This window comes from Oryza glaberrima, chromosome 3, assembly GCF_000147395.1.
Source record: "Oryza glaberrima chromosome 3, OglaRS2, whole genome shotgun sequence".
Classification (NCBI taxonomy): domain Eukaryota; kingdom Viridiplantae; phylum Streptophyta; class Magnoliopsida; order Poales; family Poaceae; genus Oryza; species Oryza glaberrima.
Genome location: NC_068328.1, coordinates 8613391 through 8632950, shown reverse-complemented (window position 1 = coordinate 8632950; position 19560 = coordinate 8613391). Strand labels below are relative to the sequence as shown.

Below are 19560 nucleotides of genomic sequence, written 5' to 3'. Positions count from 1 at the left end.
GAGGGGGGATATGAGTTCCTGGCGGTGACGGCGACCGACGACCCTCCTTTCTCTCCGGAGGTGTGGAGGGGTGTGGGCTGGATGGGGATGGAGTCCAGTCCCCCACTCCACTCCCCCCCGGCGGCGAGGCATGCTCGGCACCGCACGTGGGGGTGGCTGGGCCCCGCGCCACCCCCTCCCACCGGACCTGGATCCACCTCGCCGATTTGACGCGCCCCCCGGCGTAGAGTACGTACAATCCTCCTCTTCGTCCTCTCCCCGGTGAGGTGTCGCGCGTCACGGACACGTAGTCGAGTCGAGACGAGACGACGACGACGCGCGGCGTGTGGTACACGGCGGGCGGCAACAGGTGCGGGGGAGCCAGCCCACGTGCGGCGGGTCCCAGCAGCCTCATGTCCCTGTAGAGCGGCCGCGGCAATACCTGCTCACGCGAACAACGACGTTTTTTTCAGCTTTCACACCAACCTGAGCACTGGTATGATCTCGTTTCGCTAATATCTTTTGATTAAAGTTCATCACCGTCTCTAAACTTTTACTGATGTATCATCCCGATTTCTAAACTCGTAAATCAACCGTTCAGATCCTCAAACTTGTTTGACTGTGTCATCCCGGTACCTAAACTTACAGATCACTTGTTTATATCCTCCAACTTGTTCAGTTGTGTCACCCCGGTCTCTAAATAGGATGGTCTAAAAACTTTAAATTAAAAAATAATTCATAACTTTTTCATGTGAACTCTAATAAAGACAAACTTTATATCAAAATTGTAGCCCTCGACGCGAGCTACAACTTTGTAATTGAAAAGTTTTTGAATTAAAACTGTTTAGGGTCCCAAAATATTGTTGCATGTTTATAGATTTTGAAATTTTAATTTTAAAATTACATTTTGGGAAAAAATGACTTAAAAATAAAAAAAATCAACTATAAAGTTATAGATCGCGTCGAGGGCTATAAGTTAAATATAAAGTTTGTCTTCATTAGAGTTCACATGAAAAAGTTATGAATTATTTTTAAATATAAAGTCTTTAGACCGTCCTATTTAACTCAGATGATATTCAAATCTAAGTTTAGAGACCGGGGTGACATAACTGAACAAGTTGGAGGACCTAAACGAGTGATCTGCAAGTTTAGGGACCGGGATGACACAGTCGAACAAGTTTGAGGATCTGAACGATCGATTTGCGAGTTTAGAAACCGGGATGACACAGCGGTACAAATTTAGAGACCGGTGATAGACTTTACTCTATATATTTTTCTTGCCTGATCGGCTTGAAAATCTGCCGGTGGATTCAGAAAAGCTTCAGAAAATCTGCTCGGATACCATACCACAGGTAGATCCATTCATCCGTATGAATGTGCGAATATAATACTGTTGCGGATTGCCAGTAACTCAACTCTGAATGTGCAAATATAACTCTGAACACCTGCAGCGACAGGGTGGCCATGGGCCATGGCTGTGGCGACGAGAGGGAAGTTGGTGGCCTCTTGGGTCTTTGACTGAAACCGTGCAGGCAAGATGCCGCAGGTGAGTCGAACTTGGGCACGTACAGAGTACGGCTTTGTTTAACGCTTGTCTTGGCGCTTTACCGTGGAAACTCTCCACGACGCCGCATACGTATTTTTTTTTGGGGTAATTGCATACGTGATTTCAATCAATCTTTTTAACGTGATTGTTCTCTCTTTCTTATATATGTAAGACTGTCTTTTTAGCAACTCAAAATGGCAACTTTTCTATTTTTCTTTAGCATAATTCCCAATATATTAAACGACGTGTTTTATGAAAAAAAATCCTATATAATTTTTTAAGAAAAAACAAATTCTATTTTTAAATTCGTAGCAATTAATTATTAAATTAATCATTTGCTAATGATATACCTTGTTTTTGCGTGCCTGAGTTAAGCTTAGCCCAAACGCTAAGACGAACGAGGCCTAAGTATGCTTCTAGGTCCTGCACCAAGTAAATAATACGGAAATGATACATATCGGGATCCCGTCGGGATGGGATCATTCGTCCTCGTTGTCTATCCAAAGAGAAGCGAGAGCTCAGTGCCTGAGCCGTGAGGAGAAGGTGGCTGCCGCCTGTCAGTGAGGACCTTCGGCACAGGTTGGGGAAGAGGACCTGCTTGGCGAGAGGAGGACGCGGTTGCTGGCGACGAGCCCCGGGCGATGAGCTCCCGCGACGTCGAGGACCTCGTCTACGTTGCGTCGCGGCCGCGCGAGCTGGCGGCGAGGGATATATCGACGAAGAGAGGAGGGGCGTCGGTGGCCGGAGCCAGGAACGGAGTGACGTCGGTGGTCGGAGCTAGGAGAGGGAGGGGTGGCGGTGGTGGTAGCCGGATCCGGGGGAGGGAGCGGCGGCGGTGGTCGGAACTATGGGAGGGAAGGGGGCGGCGGTGGCCGGAGCTAGGGGAGGGAGAGGCGGTGGCGGTGGTAGCCGGAGCCGGGAAAGGGAGAAGCGGCGATGGCTAGAGCCACGGGAAGGGAGGGAGGGCGGTAGTGGTCGTCGACATTGGCGTCAGGTATGTCTAGTGTCGGTGATATGGGCCCGGAGGTATCAGGTTTAGAGGGAGGAGGCTGCCCCCCGACGCCACGTGGTCCTCCCCCGAAGGGAGTCAGGCCCAAGGTAGGGTGGCGGCCACTCCTTCCCCAAAGACTAGTCGGAGGAGGCTGCCCCCCGATGCCACGTGGCCCTCCCCCGAGGGGAGTCAGGCCCGAGGTGGGGGTGGCGTCCACTCCTTCCCCAAAGACTAATCGGAGGAGGCTGCCCTCCGATGCCACGTGGCCTTCCCCCGAGGGGAGTCAGGCCCGAGGTAGGACGACGCCACTCCTTCCCAGAGACTGGATGGAGGAGGCTGCCCTCCAATGCCACGTGGCCCTCCCCCGAGGGGGGTCGGGCCCGAGGTAGGGCGGCGGCCACTCCCTGGCCGAGACTAGAGGGAGAAGGCCGCCCCAGGCGCCACGTGGCTCCCCCCGAGGGGGGATCGGGCCCGAGGTCGGGCGGCGGCCGCCCCCTCCCGTGACTAGGGGTCAGGCTCCCCCGACCCCCTCTATAGGTCACCACGTACGGTGGGTTAGGTGTCCACCTCCAGGTGCCCACCTACCCGCATTTATGGCGTCCCGAGCGGTCGCGCCACGCCACATTTAATGCGGCGTGCAGTGCACTCAACCGGTCTGTGACTGGTCGAATGACCGATGGGACTGGCTAGTGCGCCTGTGCGCTGCTCGTGTGTCAGGCGGCGTGCAGCCTGACATGTCCCATCAAATAGTGATGGTGAGAGGTTCTCATCCTCTTATCCCAGCCGGAGTCGGTCCTCCCGCTCTGGTCAAAGCAAGGCTCCCGTTTTCCGGTGTAATAGGAGCCCAGAAGTCTTCACCCATTAAATGGTGACTGGCAGGGGCACCCCCTATGTCAGGCGGCAAGATTTGACAGGCCCCATCATCAAAACGACGTGTGCTTGGCTTCCCAAGCACAGAGACAAGACATGCATTTAATGCAAAGATTATAATACTTCTCCACCGGAGCTAGGTTAGGTTGTTGGGCCATGTGGTAACCGCTTGAGGTATAAAAGGAGGTCCAGGCCTAGTGGTGGAGGGGGGACTAGGGGGCGAACTGGCGCTTAGGTCTGGCAACCCCAAGCACTTATGTTCTACATTCAATCAATCATGCACAGGAATAGGGTATTACGCTTCTTAGCGGCCCGAACCTGTATAAACCTCTTTGGTCTCATCGTCTTGGGGGGGGGGGGGGGGGCTAACCCCCTCAAGATCACACAGCTCCGCTCACCAAATCCTCGAATCTCACCCGCTGCCCCCGGCCGAACTCACAAAGGGGGGCCTCACGGTTCCCTGGTGGAGGAGTTCATTCTCCGACATCTAGCTTATGATACCCAGTAGAAATCACTTGATATCTGGTAAGTATATTGCCTGATATCTCATAGGTATTGTTAAAAAAAAGATATCTCATAGGTATCACCTGATATCTCGCAAGTATCACCTTTTACGTGGTAAGAATCGCATGATACATGATAGGTATCACCTGATGTCTCGCAAGTATCACCTTTTACGTGGTAAGAATCGCATGATACATGATAGATATCACCCGATATCGGTTAGTACCGGTTATGTATTAGGACTTGATTACTAACTGGTATCATCCGTCCAAACATGATTCCGTTGTATAGCTACTCTTTAATCATGATTCTTTTAATCATGATTAAAATGATTCTTTAATAAAATGTGTATTAGAATATTATTTTAATCATGATTCTTTAATAAAATGTGTATTAGAAAATTATAATATAAATAATAGACTTGCAATGTAATTACAGAATGAGTTTTATAATTTACAATGTAATTACCATATAACTATATAAGTGTAGATAATTTATAGTATAAAAATGATTTGACTATTTTTTTTAACGTGACGTTCATATAGCCGCTCTTATTGTTTTTTTTAATGCCCGGAGCCGTCGTCTAAGTAGAAGGGTTTACACTATGACGATAGGTGATAGCGAAGCGCACTAAAACCGCTTGGATTTTCGATCTGTTCAACAAAATTCATATCAAATTGTAAGTTTGGTTGAAATTGGAACGATGTGACGGAAAAGTTGAAAGTTTGTGTGTGTAGAAAAGTTTCGATGTGATGTAAAACTTTGGAGCTAAACACGGCGTTAGTATAATTTTTTTGTAAAAAAAATCGAAATTCACCTGTTTTTGTCAGTAACCAACTGGTTGTTGCGATAAGGGACAATTGCGAATTATACTACTTCCACCCCTCTCAGAATATAATAATTTTTAGAGTTGAACATTAAATGTTAAATGTTAAAAGGTTATGATTTGTTGAGAATGGAAGGTATCTGGAGAAATTAAATAATGAAAGGTTGTGATTGATTAAGAAGAGAACATTGATGGGGAAGTTATATTTTAAGATAAATTTTGAAGCCACAAATTATTATATGTGCATTGTTTTTAGAGAAGGGAAATTTTTACCCGGCATCTTCATCCAACCTGATATATGCAGCCATTTTAAATTAGGAACTTAGCCTATCAAACAGGTTGCTACTCCGATTAGGAACTTAGCCCTCAAATAGCCTAATATGAAATTCGCTCCTATGAAAATTTAAACTAAGTACCTTGGGATATTACTCAGATCACTATAACCACAATGATACATGTGCATAGGTTGACAGCTTGTAAACCTTTCATTAGATTATTCAACACACTCACACAGGAAAGATAACAGCAACGAATAATCCCAGGGGGAAAGAAGAGCGAGAAGCCACCTCCTCTAAGGCCTAGTTTAGTTCGTAACTTTTTCTTCAAATTTCCAACTTTTTTATCACATCAAAACTTTGTTACACGCACAAACTTTTAACTTTTCTATCACATCGTTACAATTTCAATCAAACTTCTAATTTTGACGTGAACTAAACACACCCTGAATTCCAGGCATCACCAATTCTACACGGTTACTGCTTACTACCAAGGTGTGAACAAGGTTTAACTCCCAGTTACCGGTTGGTTTTCTTCTGAAGGAGCAAATGGCAAACGATATTTGCATATACAACTACACATAGGCAGACACATACATTAAAGTAAGCGATTTGATGCACTGGAGGAACGAGTGATCAGACTTCAGAGTACATTAGTCCGTTCAGAACTCAGAAGACATATATACATAGCAGTGAAGAAGATGTACAAAAATAGGCACCTAGCTCCTATAGCAGCTAACACTCGCATTCGCTCGTGCAGGGCTAAGCTCAAATCACACACTGACTGCAGGGAGCAAAGCGTCTTCCGATGTTGAACAGAGCGGAGATTTATGACATCATCAATGCTAAAGCATGAGCCTTGTAAAATACTGCTCAAACTCTTGATCGATCGTCAGCTTATTCTTCTCGTCTGCTCGATCGATTCACGTCCAGATGGGGGCACGCACAATATGTTAGTATCTGCATCTAGCAAACAATGCAAGAAGAAGAAAAGGAAGGTACTCTTGAATGCTCACCATGAATGCTATTCTGGCCTCTTGGCAATATGAGTAAATCTTCTATTCCATTCGAGTAAAGCTTCTCATCTATGACACCAGCAGCAGAACCATCAACATCACCACTCGCTAGATCATTTTTCATTACAACATCATATTGTCCTAGTACATCGTATGCCTCCTCTATGTCATCATCATATGGTAGCAGCATTAGACCAGGGTGATCATACTCCAGGTGCTGCATATCCCAACTGTCAGTATCTTTGGTGCCATTACTACGGGAAGAAGTGAAGGCATCAGATGAAATGTTGTTGCTTGAGCTGCTGGATGAAAATGCCTGGACCTTCAGCATTTTGTGGCTCTCGATTCCGTTTATAGAGTCCACTTCAATGCACCCACCAATAAGGCTTTGGGTGTTGTCACAGGACTCCAATTCTTCAACTCTGTTCACCATATCCATGTCATAGTTCCTGTTGACGAAAATACTGTTGCATCCTAAGCTTTCTGTTCTTGAAGATTCATCTTCCTGCCAAGCTAATCTGTTCCGAAACTTGTACTTCAGTGATGAAACCCTAGTATCACTCAGCTCATACTGAGACTTCCTTTTCTTATGAGGGCTTTCGATATGGTAAAATTTCTCTGAATTGCTGAAAGAAGAACAAACCGTAGCAATAATATCACAAACATGATCTTCATTTGTACATAAAAGTAACAAATAAAAAACATCATAGCAAACAAAAGAGATTATCAGATTTTTCTATATGCCCACATGAACAATCTTTGGAGTTTGGTGGTGATGTTAGAGTACATCTCAGACCTAATAATAACATAGTTTATAGTGGGTCATCATAAAATAAACATAATCCAGTGTATCAGAGTGGAACATATCCTAGCTAGTTTCAGTCCAAAAGTACTGAAATTAGAGGCATGAAATTAGAAGATTAGGCGGTGATTGTCCAAATTAACAGTAATGCAGCTCAGAGTTTTTATGAGTTACAAAACATACTGCATATAAAGTTTAAGAAAAGGGTACACACCTAACATAGACGGATAGACCATACCGAATTGGAATTTACATCAACCAACATTGTTCAAACAATTTGGCACTAACTTCTTTACGTACTCCCTCTATCCCAAAAAGTGTAATTCTAGCAATAACCTTGTGAAATTAGTATTTCTGTGAAATTACTTGGGTGCTCCTATTACTAGTACTCTCCACCTTATCACTACTCCCACCTTGCTAGTACTAGCACTCACCATAAACTAGAATTGCAATCTTTGTGGGACAAATTTCAAATAGTAGAATTGAACTCTTTTTGGGACGGATGGAGCTAAGGGTGTGTTTGGGAGTACACTTTCCCAACTTCTACTTCCTCGTTTTTCGCGTGCACATCCCAAACTGCTAAAGCGATGATTTTTTTTTCAGGAACATTCTATAGAAAAGTTGTTATAAAAATCATATTGATCCATTTTTCAAGTTTTTTTAGCTAATACTCAATTAATCGTGAACTAATCTGCTGCTGCATTTTGCATTTCCGGGGGAAGGGTTCCCCTCCCCTCCCCAAACAAACACATGCTAAGTTGAGCTATAGTTCCCCAAACGAACACAGGCTAAGTTGAGCTATGGCTCAAACCGGCAAGCTAGCTTGTTTCAGCGATGCCGCACATGCCCAAGCCCCATATTTGGTTACCTTGCTATGAAGCCTACGTTGAGAATGGTTTCTCCTCACGGGTGAGTGTCTTGCCTATTTGAGGCAGTAAGCTCGGCTCACGCTAGAAATCTCTAGCCAAGTGATGAGGACATCACTTCATCGGATACACACATAGCTTCACATGTTCCAATGATAATTCCAAGTCCAAGTCCAGTTCGGCCTCCGGAGACAGCACTGACTTCAAACGGACCTAACACCTTCATGCCAACTCTGATTTGGGTGATCTTGGACTTCATGAAAAGCTTATCTTGCTACCTTTCAAACGCATCTGGTCTCATATCCAAATTCATTCCGAGTCAACGGGAATCGTCAAAACAAGGCAGTGCTGTTGCTGAAACCGAATTTGGACCTTGGGCCTTGTAATAGACTAGGCCCGTCTCGGAAGTGTCCCCCATGAATGAGCACTAAACCCTAGATCTATTTTCTTCTCTAAATGTCTATGTACAGCCTCTAGAACAATTGGGTTTTGTTTAGTTGAATTTTGCCAAGTGCCATTCACCTTGTCTGTAGTCCTCGTTCGATTAGTCGGCGACTATAGATTCAGAGCCCCCAATAGTTGGTGTGTTGATTTGCCGGAATCGATTAGATCTACCACTTCAATCGCAACTATTTCTTTGTGCTTAATTACCTATTAGCAATATTTAGATTGCATCTTATCTTGTTCTCGCAGTGTTCTCTCGTTTGCATTGCAGGAATCATCAACCGTGCGTCACGGTTGGTACAACATCGTTTGTGGTGTAGTGATTGCACGGCGTCCTGGACTTGTTCTGGTTGATAGCCACGTTGCAAACGTCGCACTTGATCAAAGCGAGAGTTATCCCCTAACTAGAAGATCGGGCCACGAGAGAGAGCGTCATCACCAAGGATCCAAACGATCAAACATACCCATAATTTTATACTCATTGCTTGCATCACACATCTCAGTACCCCTACAGCTTCTGTCAATAGATCAAATGATGTTGTTATAGCATATAGCCATATAATTTAGCATATATATCTATATCAGTATCCTGTCAGTATTGATGTTGTTGGGCAGAACTCAAGATAGGAAGTAGTGGCTTCATGGCTTCAAGGCACACTTTCAAAACACTCTCTGGGTAATAGCAGCTAGAGTGGAGAACAAGATGAGCCAGCGGGTTCTTATGAATGGTCACAAGGTGACAAGTGACTAGAGCTAGCCAGGAATATACATAGACAACTCTGTAACCTACCCTGAGTTGTTAAATTGGTGGCATTCTCAAGATTCGTCAAATAGCTTACGAATACAAGCTCTTTGGGTTTTAATAGTTGCATATGATTTTGCCACACCTGGCCAGTGGCCTTTGAACCGTAATGACAATATGCCATTTTGACCTTGACTGATTCCAATAACTCGTGATGATCTTATGATAGAGTTCAAAAATATTATGAGCTCAGCTCACATATAAACACCAGATGGGATGCTTAAAAACATCAGGTCATACCAACTTATTATCCTCGCCGTTGCAACGGATTTTAATTAATGAAAATTATCATTAACTCGTTATTACCATTATTTTTCATACACGTCATCTTTTAATTTCTACATAAATTTGTTACCGACATGTCGGTCCTTTGGTCCCACATTGTTGTTTTTCCCTTCCCATAAAAAATAGAGAGTTGGTGTTTATCACGTGGGTCCTCTAACCCCCACATATCATTTCTCCATTCCAAAATAGTAGGAAATTAGTGGTGGGGTGATGACAGATTCACCACCACCGCTACTTTTTTTTAAAGGAGTATAAATAAAGTAGCACTAAGATGAGATGCTTGATGTGGTATATGGGGTATCATCATTCCAGACTTGATTTCAACTGCATGTACCAATACTGCAATACAAGGTGTATAGAAAGATAGGTCCTTGTGCTAGACATCACATCATAATGGAACGGCGCACGATGTGCCATCCTTTTAAAGAAAAAAAAAGAGAGAGGAATGGAAAAAGGAATCCTCTAGCACTGCAGAACCTTGCCAGCCATCCAATAAGGAAAACTTTTTTTTTCTAGTAGCTTTCTTTCTTTAATCCCGCAAAAGCAGATATACCTTGAATCCTTGAATTAACACCACCCACCTAGCGATTATGATGTCTTTTGTTAGCTTCCCAAGCTCGGAACAATTACAATACCAGCAATGCAACAAAGATCTCATTTTGCAAATCAGCAGTTACAAGCGCAACCGTGGGCAACCAAGTTTTTCTCCTGCGATTTACTAGCACTAACTTCTAAATTTTTTAGTTAGCTCGTCGGCTCACTCCCTTAGCAGCAGTGCTCCGTTAGTCCACTGTTTACCGCCAAAAATTAACTAACGGTTCTTGGATCCTTCCGATGGAGAATCTATGCGCACGAGAGGAAGAAAGCATACGAGCTCAGTCCACTTAATTACAAGGGTGGAAATTCCCCATTTCTCTACACAAAGATCTCGCGCGAGTCGAGCCTGTGGATTCTACGCTAAGCTCTTTTCCTTAAATCATAATCAGTTGAAGCACAAGAAGCAAAGAAGGACATGTAAAAACGACATCGCCAATCAGCAACTATAATGGCACACGCACACGAAGACCACAAAATATAGACATGTAGAGCTAACAGCAGAAGCGAGGGGGGAAGATGTATTCTGAGTACTACTAACCAGCCGCTGAAGCTCTGGGTGCGTTCGTTGGTAGAAGCCGACTCCGCCGCCGCCGCCGCCTTCACCATCATCTTGCCGCCGGCGCTGACGCTGCCGCTGTGATCCATCGGAAAGCAGCTGTAGTAGGAAGGTGGAGGAAATGGGGATGGCGAGGGGCAGGCAGGCACATACTATATGTCGTTATTTTACAGGCGGAAGGAACCACATGTAGCGGGGGCTCAGGCTCAGCTCACTGATGAAGGGAAGGGACAACAACCCCTCTCTCTGACTCCTCCCTATCGGCTCTCCGCTTCCTGTCCAGGGGATTCTCTGTGGAGTGTGCCAAAGGAACTGATGGGCTTGTTCGGTATAGCTGGCTGCGGCTGTAACTGTGCTGCATCTGCAGTATCAATAACATATCTTTGAAAGATGTAAATATTAGGAAATGATCTAATATCAAATAATTAAAAGGGGTGAGGCTTCGAACCCAGGTCGTCTAGCCCATCATCTTGTGAAACTAGTCGGAAGACCCCTGGGCCTTTCTCCAATAACATATTTTTGAATTGGAGTTGTTGCGGTGTTGCGGCTGTGTAGCCGCAATAAAGCTGATCCGATCAAGCCAGCGATAGAAAACAAAAGGATCCTCTTAACCCCTTTCAATTGCAAGAATAAGAAAACGGAGAAATCATATATACCCTAAATTCAATCGCAAAAATGAGAAATCGAAACTTCATATGTTTTTCCTACAAATCAAAGATACCCTAAATTTATGCTTGTACCACCCATATTATGTATGCACTATTTTACTATGACCCACATGTCAGTGGTTAATTGCAAACTACACAAAATCAGGGAAGTCTCATCCCTAGCGACAAGATGAGAGCTTTTGGTAGCGCTCAAGCACTCAGCACATGTGGAGCTACGAAGTTTACTCTCTCCATCACAAAATATAGTAAATTAGTACTGAATTACACACGTCATATTTTGAGGATAGAGGGAGTTCTGAGCTCGTGACGTGACAACTATCATTACCGATGAAAAAAGAGTGTCGTGTCTGGCCGTCTAAAAATAAGTAGAGATTAAGTTTTGAACGAGATCATAAGAAAAAAATAACTAATTACAATAAACAACATGATTAATATAGCTAAAATCAAACATAAAACCCAAATTAATTCGTGGCTCCAACCCCATGTTAAGTCACAAGCAAGAGGCTAGCCGGTGCGGACAGAGAAACCTTCGTATGTGGATTGTATTGTACTTCATCCGTCTCAAAATATATAAGATATTTTAATTGATTGGAACACCTCGTAATACTACGAGTCTGGATAGATTCATGTCTAGATTTGTAGTACTGAAGTGTATTTTATTCGATCAAAATATCTTATATTTTAAGATAGAGGGAGTATGGTTTAAGTGGGATTTTTTTTTCATTTTCATAAACATGTCTATAACTAAGCAGATATTTTCTCTTATTGGCTTGGTTAAGCTAATACGGATAATTAAGCACGATAATATTTACGTCTAAGATAAAATTATTGGGACAAATCAAACGATATGAGTTAGGCTGGATGCTAAGGGAAACAAAAAGCACCCTAAGACGTCTACCCGATCTCGCAATCTAAAAAGGAAGTCAGTCGCACTCTTATCTCGTGCGCAGAAGATCCCTTGAAACCATGTGCTCGCAGAGAAACCCATGCTCACAGTCACAGATCAATGAAAAGAAGGCCCACTACTTGCTTATCATCGGAGAATGCTCGGCCCAGCACAAATCAACGCCACATAGCTTCCGAACTGCACGAGTTTCGTTTGCGCCAGAGTGCTGGAATAACTTGTACGAGTACTTCAAAATTTTGGTTATAGCAACCATGTAATCTGGTACCACCAATGTTTTAAATAGCGGGCTAAGACATTTAGTAATTAGCTTCTACAACTATAGCGAGCTAAACAGAGCTATAGCGGCTAAATTGTACATGAGAGCCAATAGTTAGAACACTTGTTAAACAGCTATAGCAGGAGATTCAAAACCCTGGGTACGACCGAGATAAACTAGCGCCACTTTTTCTTTCACCGAGATAAAGTATCGCCATTTCTTTATCCTTTTCCCAGATGTTCATATACGGGATATTTGAGTTCAAAACAAATGATTCAGTCGAAACATAAAAGAAACCCAGACTAATTGCCATCCAAGGCCCAGGCTGAAGCGTCGCAGCACGACCGCGTCGAGTGGGAGTGCACAGCATCGCTGCTCGGCTTGGACGCTGGCGTGCGCGTAGTATAGAGGCTACATTAGTAAACTCATAGAAGCATAGCTAAATTAGTAGTTAAGAGTCTTTAAAATAGTCAAAAACTTAATTGCCCTAAATAAGGAAAAAAATATAATGATGGTAGAACTCATAAATCAGTTTCTCCTTTTTACTTGTGATAATACTAACAGTTAAGATCATTTTTACTTAAGACTAATAGAGACCAGACCACTACTCTTGGATCTTAAATCCTCTCTACTGATCTTCAGCCTTAAACACCCATAATACGCCAATTTCCCCACGGAAACAGAGTAAAAAGGATTGTATGTGAGTTCATACTGAACAGGGTACAGGTCAACCAAAAATATCACAACCTTTTGATGCATAAACATCACAGAGAAGTGAACGTTTTTTTATGTACAAAAACACTCCTCAAGACTAAACAGCTAATCCTCATTCCGTGGGTTAAGTCAGTAGTTTTAGCTTAAGACCTGCTGGCCACTCCCAGCAGCTTATACCATGTTAGAAGCATCTGCTTCACCATGCCACCCATCGCTTACACGGTGCTTGCAAACTGGGCATGTTCCCTGTTGGCGCAACCATGGATCGATGCAGTTTGCATGAAACTGCAAAACAAGTGGGAAAGTAAGTAAACCTTGCAGTCCCACCTCATGACACAAAAAACTAATAGCACCAATGTCAATCCTTCAATGGAAAGCTAAAAACTTGAAAGACAACAGCAAAAAGCCAGTGTATGATAGTTTCACTCATATAGGATAAATCGTATCACTATGAAAACACGAACATAACAAAACACAGTATATAGTTGTCATTCATGTGGCTATGGTCATTCAAATTTAAATTTTACTAAAAATTGTGAGCATATATGACATATTTGGAACTCAGACCGGTACAAATTTGAATACAAGATTAAGCAGCCAAACCAAGCACAGATCACGTATTTTGTGTAGTGGCCAAGGTTCAACATCAAAGACCATCACAGTCAAACACTCGAACCACACCTTACAGAAACAGGAGAGAGTAAGATACTTAGCATTTAGCATACTGGAAAAAGAAACAATTCCTTTCCGAAACACGATAGCTATAGGAAATGATGCAAAAATTTTCCCTTTGCTTTTTCACTAAACACACATAAATTGCAAATGGCATCAAATATAGTGGTTTCCTAGCATGTTTTGGGATTTGGTTAACAAAATGTCAGGACAGTTACTATATAACACGCTAACAGGCACCATGATCATAGCACAGCAGATATAACTAGGAAATAAAGCCTGCTATTGCTGTCATACAAAGAAAACAAGCTCAAGATGATTCTAGTATACATGTCTAAAAAAAAGATAATTCTAGTATAATGATTACCTGGTGCAGGCATGGTAGGCTTCTCAATAGATCACCCACAACGACTTGTTCTAAGCAAACACTGCATGTCAACTCATCCTCTCGGGTGTTGTCAGTTGCATCAGCCTTGAAACGATCCTGCTTTTTCTACACAGCAAAAAAACAAGTCACTAGAACAAGGATAATCCAGACCAAACAGCACAGCTGATTGTAATTCTAGGCATGCTGAGTAATAGACAAATAAAAGTGTAAGCATCAACTTTGTGATTGTTATGGAGCTACCACGGTTGACTATAGTGAACATCAAAAAAGCATTTTAATTCTAAGAAATACCACCACAATATGAAATAACCGCAAAGTAACCAAGTACTCTTTCCACAAATATAATGGATTTTGGGGTTCAAAATATGTCCACAAATATAAGAGATTTTGTAGTACTACTATCCAAATCCATCCAACCACTGTATTTATTGCTCACTGATGGTTGCACCGCTAGGCGTGATATTTCCCAATCAAGAAAACTGCTAGCAGCATCGAAGTAATTTCACCTCGACCTTAAATTCTGCTAAACCACCTAGAATCCTTTATATTTGTTGACGGAGGGAGTAACGCTCAATGATTTCCATCAATACAAGCTAAAGAACACATAGATGACACATTCTATGCTCCTATCTTAGTCATGCCAGGATGTCAACATGCCTATGCAAAGAATAACAGTAGATGCCATTCAAAGAATAACCTCTTCATAATCATGTCAGTATTTATTTATTACCTCATTGCCAGATTCAGTAGAAGAAACAGATGGTTGAGATGGTCCATCACTATAGAATCAAAAGAATTAAATGGTTAGTTACATCCCATACAAAGTAGACAAATTCGGAATTATATGGTTGGTTACTTATCAGAGATGGAAGGCAGTTGTAGACTTATCATGCGTTTGCTATGCCAGCTAAAAAATGTAGCCAAAAGGATAATACATCTTACCTTTTTCGGAAAGAGGCACTTCCCTGATGTGCCTGAACCTTGTATTTGAATACAGGAAGAGCATTTATTTCTTCTTCACTCATCGAAGGAGCATGAGGGCTATTGTCTGCATCCAAGGCCCTAAGGGCATCATAATCTGCAAGCAAAACATCAGCTACAATGTAATGCTTGCAGGAGAGTAAGAAGCAGTATATGAATTAACCTAAGTGAATAAAGTGTATCACCTAAATCATCGAACTCGCGGTCAAGTAGCGCAAGTTGGAGCCTAAGGCTCTGCAAACGGCCTCGTGTGGCGAGAGCTATGGTCGGCGGTACATGCACCCGCAGCTCAGTGTGTCCAAGGAAGCCGTTGGCAGCTGCAGCGTGAGCTTGCGCCTGCGCTTGGAGCTGCTGGCATGTGGCGTACATCCTTAGGCTGGTGGCCATTAGGAACACACCCAAAACCAGCCAAACCTACAAGAGACAATTCCGCGCAACCCGACAAATCATGAAATTTCTCCATCAAGCTATATAAGCATAATACATACCATCAATTGATAACTTACCAAAAAGTTCGGAGACATCTGGTGTGAGTTCAGTACCATGAACAACATAAGAACTGCCCAAAAAGAATAATAGATCGCATTAACTAGAAAATCGATATTTTTTACAGCTTAATAATATCGGTAGTACAAAGGGCATGCCCACATTACCAGTGACAAGAAAAGCCAGGTTGCTGTTCACCGGCCGACCACCCGCATGAATCCGCTGCATAGAAGCCCCCACACACAGATGGGAGTCAGAAATTCATAACAAAAAAAGATCTACTTTCGGATGCCAAAACCTACATTTAAGCAGAAACGCTCACCATGGCGCGGCGCTCCGGGGCGAACCCCGGGAAGCCTCCGGCCTCGATGTCACCTCTGCTCCCCCGGAACACGAAGCTCATGGCGCCAACCAGCCACCACCACCACCACCACCACTAGTCTTACGAATTGCTCCAAATCCGCCTCCTTGCCGCCCCTCCGAGGAACAAAAAAACTCGACGAGGCCACGCCCCTGAAGCCCAGCAAAGCCACCGACAAAATATGAGGAAAGCGACGCCCCAACCAAAACCCTACCTAGAAAATCCCCCACGGCTCCCATGTCCATGACGCCTCCACGCGGGAAACGCCCAGATAAACCCCCGAAGCTACCAGAAGTCAAGAGAACCTTCGCCCAGATTCTAGGGCCTGCCTGATCTTGAAACAGCCGCGGAATCGAGTAACGAGCGTGACTCTCGAGGAGGGGCACTCACCTGATCGGCGACGAGGGGCCTCTCGAGGCGGCGATTCGCTGGCGCGCGGAGGCGTCGGCGCGACGAGGAGCAGCCGGTGCGGATGGGGAAAACGAGAGCGAGCAGTAGAGAGGGAGGACTTGGGGGGGGGGGGGGGGGGGGGGAAGGGGAAGTTTTTTTTTTCTTTTTTCTTTTTGCAGTTTCAGATCCTGCGCGCTGCGTAGCCTCTGCCTCCTAGTTGCAAATTTGGATGACACGTGGCTACATAATGGCCGCCTATTGGATGATGGGTGGACGAAACTTTTTTCTCGTGCCAAAACAGAAACGGTTATTTTTTGTGCTTCCAGCTGGGATGGGAAACGGCAAGAACATGTGGTTTCTGCAGAAATTGCTCTATTTAGTGCCTTTCATTTGGAGAAAAACATAGAAATTTTTAGAGAGTTTTTTTTATAAAAAACTAAACCGACAAGAGAACTGCCAATTATATTTCATTAAGCAGGAGTAAAAATCCAGACGGACTTAAAAAGCACGGAGCTCCACACCACTCTAGCCAAAACTATCAACGAAAACAATAGCGGAATCCAAGGACGAACATCGATGTCGAGATGCTGAAGAGGCGGCACATAGCGTTGACATCACAAGGCACGTGTCATCGTTGCCGAGCAAGCCGCCCAGCGACCCAGCAGCTCTGACTCCACAGCGATCATGACATCATTGTAGGCACCGCCAAACCAAGCAAAGCAACACCAAGCTCACACTTTGGACATCAGCCAAGCCCCTGAAGCGCCAAAGCCTGCACTGGCAACAACCACATTCCTAAAGAGAAACTGCAATGTTATTGTTGCCAAGCTTCGTCGCACCCCAACGACGTAGCAGCTCCGACTCTACCCGACAGAGACAGACGAAGAAGCTGGATGCCACTAATACAAGAAAGGAGCCAGGAAGAAGAAGGCCTCACCAAGCAAATAGGCATCTAGTGCATCGAGCTGACACATGAGTCCACCAACAGCAAATGGTGCATGGGTAAGGTTCTCCAAGACGATGCCCCCAAGGAGGAAACGACTTGAAATACCACCACCGCCTGTCCGGAAACCGGATCACAGTTTTCATCTGGAGATTGGTAGCGGTGGAGAAAAATGCCATAACGACGCCTCCAAGAAGGAAACGATGCCAAAGGTGTCGCCGTCGTCGCGCCAACCAAAGGCTAAGCAAGGCTTTCGCCAGCGATTTCTGTCTAGTGCCACCACCGACCCACACAACAGCCGTCGTCGAACCAACACATCATCTTATCAGCCACCAGTTAGCCCAGTTCACCACCCCATGGCTTAGGTAGGCTCACGGCCTGCTCCCACATGTCGCCATGGCACCGTCGTCCTTTGCACAAGCCACCGCGTCCACCCTCTCTCGAAGCTCCCCACGGCTAGGACAGGATCTGGCCATAGGAGGGGAGGAGCTCCATGAAGGTGGGTTTTTTCAGCCGGCTGGGAAGAAGAGACGCCTCCGCCGCCAACCGCTTCCCCGTGCACAGGCCAGAGAGAGGCAGCAGCTGATGCACGGTCCACAAGCCGCAGCCACCATTGTGCAGGTCCTCGTGCTGCGATCGCTGCCGCCTCCGCGCGGCCCTCATGACGCCGCCGCCGCCGCGCGGCCCTCGCGCCCGCCGCCTCCGTCGCCGACCCACGCGTCTAGCACAAATCCGACCAAGGAAGGGCCGGATCCGAACTCGACGGCGCCGGATCTGGCCATCGTCGCCGGGCTGCACCTCTCGTGCTTCGGTCTCGTCGGCGCCCCAACCATTTGACTAGGAGTAAGGGGAAAGGGGAGCCCCGCCGCCACCGTCTTTACAGTCGCCCGGCTTTGACGGTGGCTGCTCGGGCGGCAGCGAGGCGGGGAAGAGGAGGGGAAGGGAGGGGGCGACGATGAGGTTTCGCCGCCCGCGTCACCCCTGGGGTGGAGCGACCGGGGCGCCCGTCCGACTAGCCTCGACTTCTTTTTCTTTAGAGAGTTTATAATATAGAAAAAGTTCTATGAATGCTTAATGCTTTTGAAAGAAAGAATTGAATCCTATTATATCATTTGAAATTCCTATTGTACAGATAATTCAATAGAGATTTCGGAGGAAATTTAGCAAGGTCTTCAATGAGTATATTTTTCATCCTATCGTATGTTTTTCCTACGGTCCAATCAAATGATAATTCATGTTTGTTTTTCTGTATTTTGCTATTCTTTGTTTTGCACTTGGTTTCGTATTAGAATATCGTGTTTTTTCTATTCCTCTGATTTTCTATTCCTACGATTAAAGGAGCACTTAAGGTGGTATTCTTTTTTGGGTTAAGGAATCGATTCGCACAGCTAGAAATTATGGTTGTGGCTGTCCTTGCAGACTTGAGTGTGCGGTACTATTCGTGCTATCTGCAGCGCATCAGCCAAATCAAGTTGCCGAATAGCCTCTAAGATATAGACTTTATCTCAATTTTATAAGGATATGTTTCAGACTGTTAACGATATGTTTCGTGAGAAAAATTTTTATACATAAGTTGCTTCTAACTATTAAATAAATCTATTTTTAAAATATGTAATAATTAAAATTCAATTAATTACTCCCTCCGTTTTAGTTATAACACGTTTTGACTTTGGTCAAAGTCAAGCTGCTTTAAATTTGATCAAGTTTGTAAAAAAATATTAATACTTTTAACCCAAGATAAATTTATTATAAAAATATATTTAATTATTGATTTGATGAAACTAATTTAGTATTATAAATGTTATTATATTTGTCTATAAACTTAGTTAAACTTAAAACAGCTTAACTTTAATCAAAGTTAAAACATCTTGTAATCTAAAACGGGGGAGTATATGTTAGTGGGCTTTTTACGTGTCCTACCTTTATTTTCATTTTCGTGAGAAAAGAAACAAACTAAGCGATGGCTTTCTAGATTCTAGTTGCAGCAAATATACGTGTGTTGTTAGCTCGTAATCTCGGAAGCAGATCATCTGACATTAGGCGCACAACGTCAGAGGGACGTCCAGCGTCGATCCATCATCCGATCGGCATCTCACGGCGCTGCTGCTTCCTTCGTTCCGCATCGCACGAGCGCGGCGAGGACGGCCCATTCAGCCCATTTACGAGCAACCGCGGAGGGACAAAAACGAACGAGACTGCTCGTCATTCGTCAATCTGCCATCGCGCAAAAAAAAAGAAAAGAAAAAGCAATCCCCGGCATGGCTGCCCGCCGCTCCGCTGCGGCTCGCCGCCTTCCTCGACGTGGGCATGAGAAGAGCGGACTGCCAAGGAAGACTGCTTCGACCTCGCCCTCCTCTCCATCCCTCGGCCCCATGTCCTCCCCCACGCGAGAGCTTCCAGGCGTTGTCGTCCTCGACAATGACGGCTTCCACAGC

At 44.6% G+C, this 19560-nt stretch overlaps 2 protein-coding genes across 3 annotated transcripts; both read right to left on the bottom strand.

Annotated features, from left to right (window-relative positions):
* Positions 1 to 5585: 5585 nt before the first annotated feature.
* On the bottom strand, positions 5586 to 10608 carry LOC127768695 (uncharacterized). Its single transcript, XM_052294322.1, has 3 exons — positions 10342 to 10608; positions 6008 to 6633; positions 5586 to 5901 (listed from the first exon to the last, which is right to left on the bottom strand). Exons 1-3 carry the CDS (start codon positions 10446 to 10448, stop codon positions 5837 to 5839), a joined length of 798 nt encoding a protein of 265 aa, XP_052150282.1. The 5' UTR covers positions 10449 to 10608; the 3' UTR covers positions 5586 to 5836.
* A 2240-nt stretch (positions 10609 to 12848) lies between these two features.
* LOC127769040 (E3 ubiquitin-protein ligase SDIR1) lies at positions 12849 to 16300 on the bottom strand. 2 transcript variants are annotated; one of them, XM_052294740.1, is made up of 9 exons: positions 16183 to 16300; positions 15754 to 15944; positions 15599 to 15653; positions 15452 to 15504; positions 15131 to 15359; positions 14907 to 15042; positions 14695 to 14743; positions 13944 to 14069; positions 12849 to 13189 (listed from the first exon to the last, which is right to left on the bottom strand). In XM_052294740.1, the coding sequence occupies exons 2-9, from the start codon at positions 15832 to 15834 to the stop codon at positions 13076 to 13078; spliced, it is 843 nt and encodes a 280-aa protein (XP_052150700.1). In that variant the 5' UTR covers positions 15835 to 15944; positions 16183 to 16300; the 3' UTR covers positions 12849 to 13075. The 2 variants fall into 2 exon arrangements, with proteins under 2 accessions (XP_052150700.1, XP_052150699.1); XM_052294739.1 differs by lacking the exon at positions 12849 to 13189 and adding an exon at positions 13221 to 13585.
* Between the last annotated feature and the right edge of the window lie 3260 nt (positions 16301 to 19560).

Excerpts from the sequence above, each read along its gene's own strand:
- LOC127769040 (XM_052294739.1), bottom strand. The coding sequence starts at position 15,834 with ATGAGCTTCGTGTTCCGGGGGAGCAGAGGTGACATCGAGGCCGGAGGC. Across the intron at positions 15,505-15,598 it reads CCTGGCTTTTCTTGTCACTG|TTCTTATGTTGTTCATGGTA; the intron begins GTAATGTGGGCA and ends CTTTTTGGGCAG. Across the intron at positions 15,360-15,451 it reads AGATGTCTCCGAACTTTTTG|GTTTGGCTGGTTTTGGGTGT; the intron begins GTAAGTTATCAA and ends TGTCTCTTGTAG.
- LOC127768695 (XM_052294322.1), bottom strand. The coding sequence starts at position 10,448 with ATGGATCACAGCGGCAGCGTCAGCGCCGGCGGCAAGATGATGGTGAAG. Across the intron at positions 6,634-10,341 it reads ACCCAGAGCTTCAGCGGCTG|CAATTCAGAGAAATTTTACC; the intron begins GTTAGTAGTACT and ends TTCTTCTTTCAG. Across the intron at positions 5,902-6,007 it reads AGGCCAGAATAGCATTCATG|ACGAGAAGAATAAGCTGACG; the intron begins GTGAGCATTCAA and ends TCGATCGAGCAG.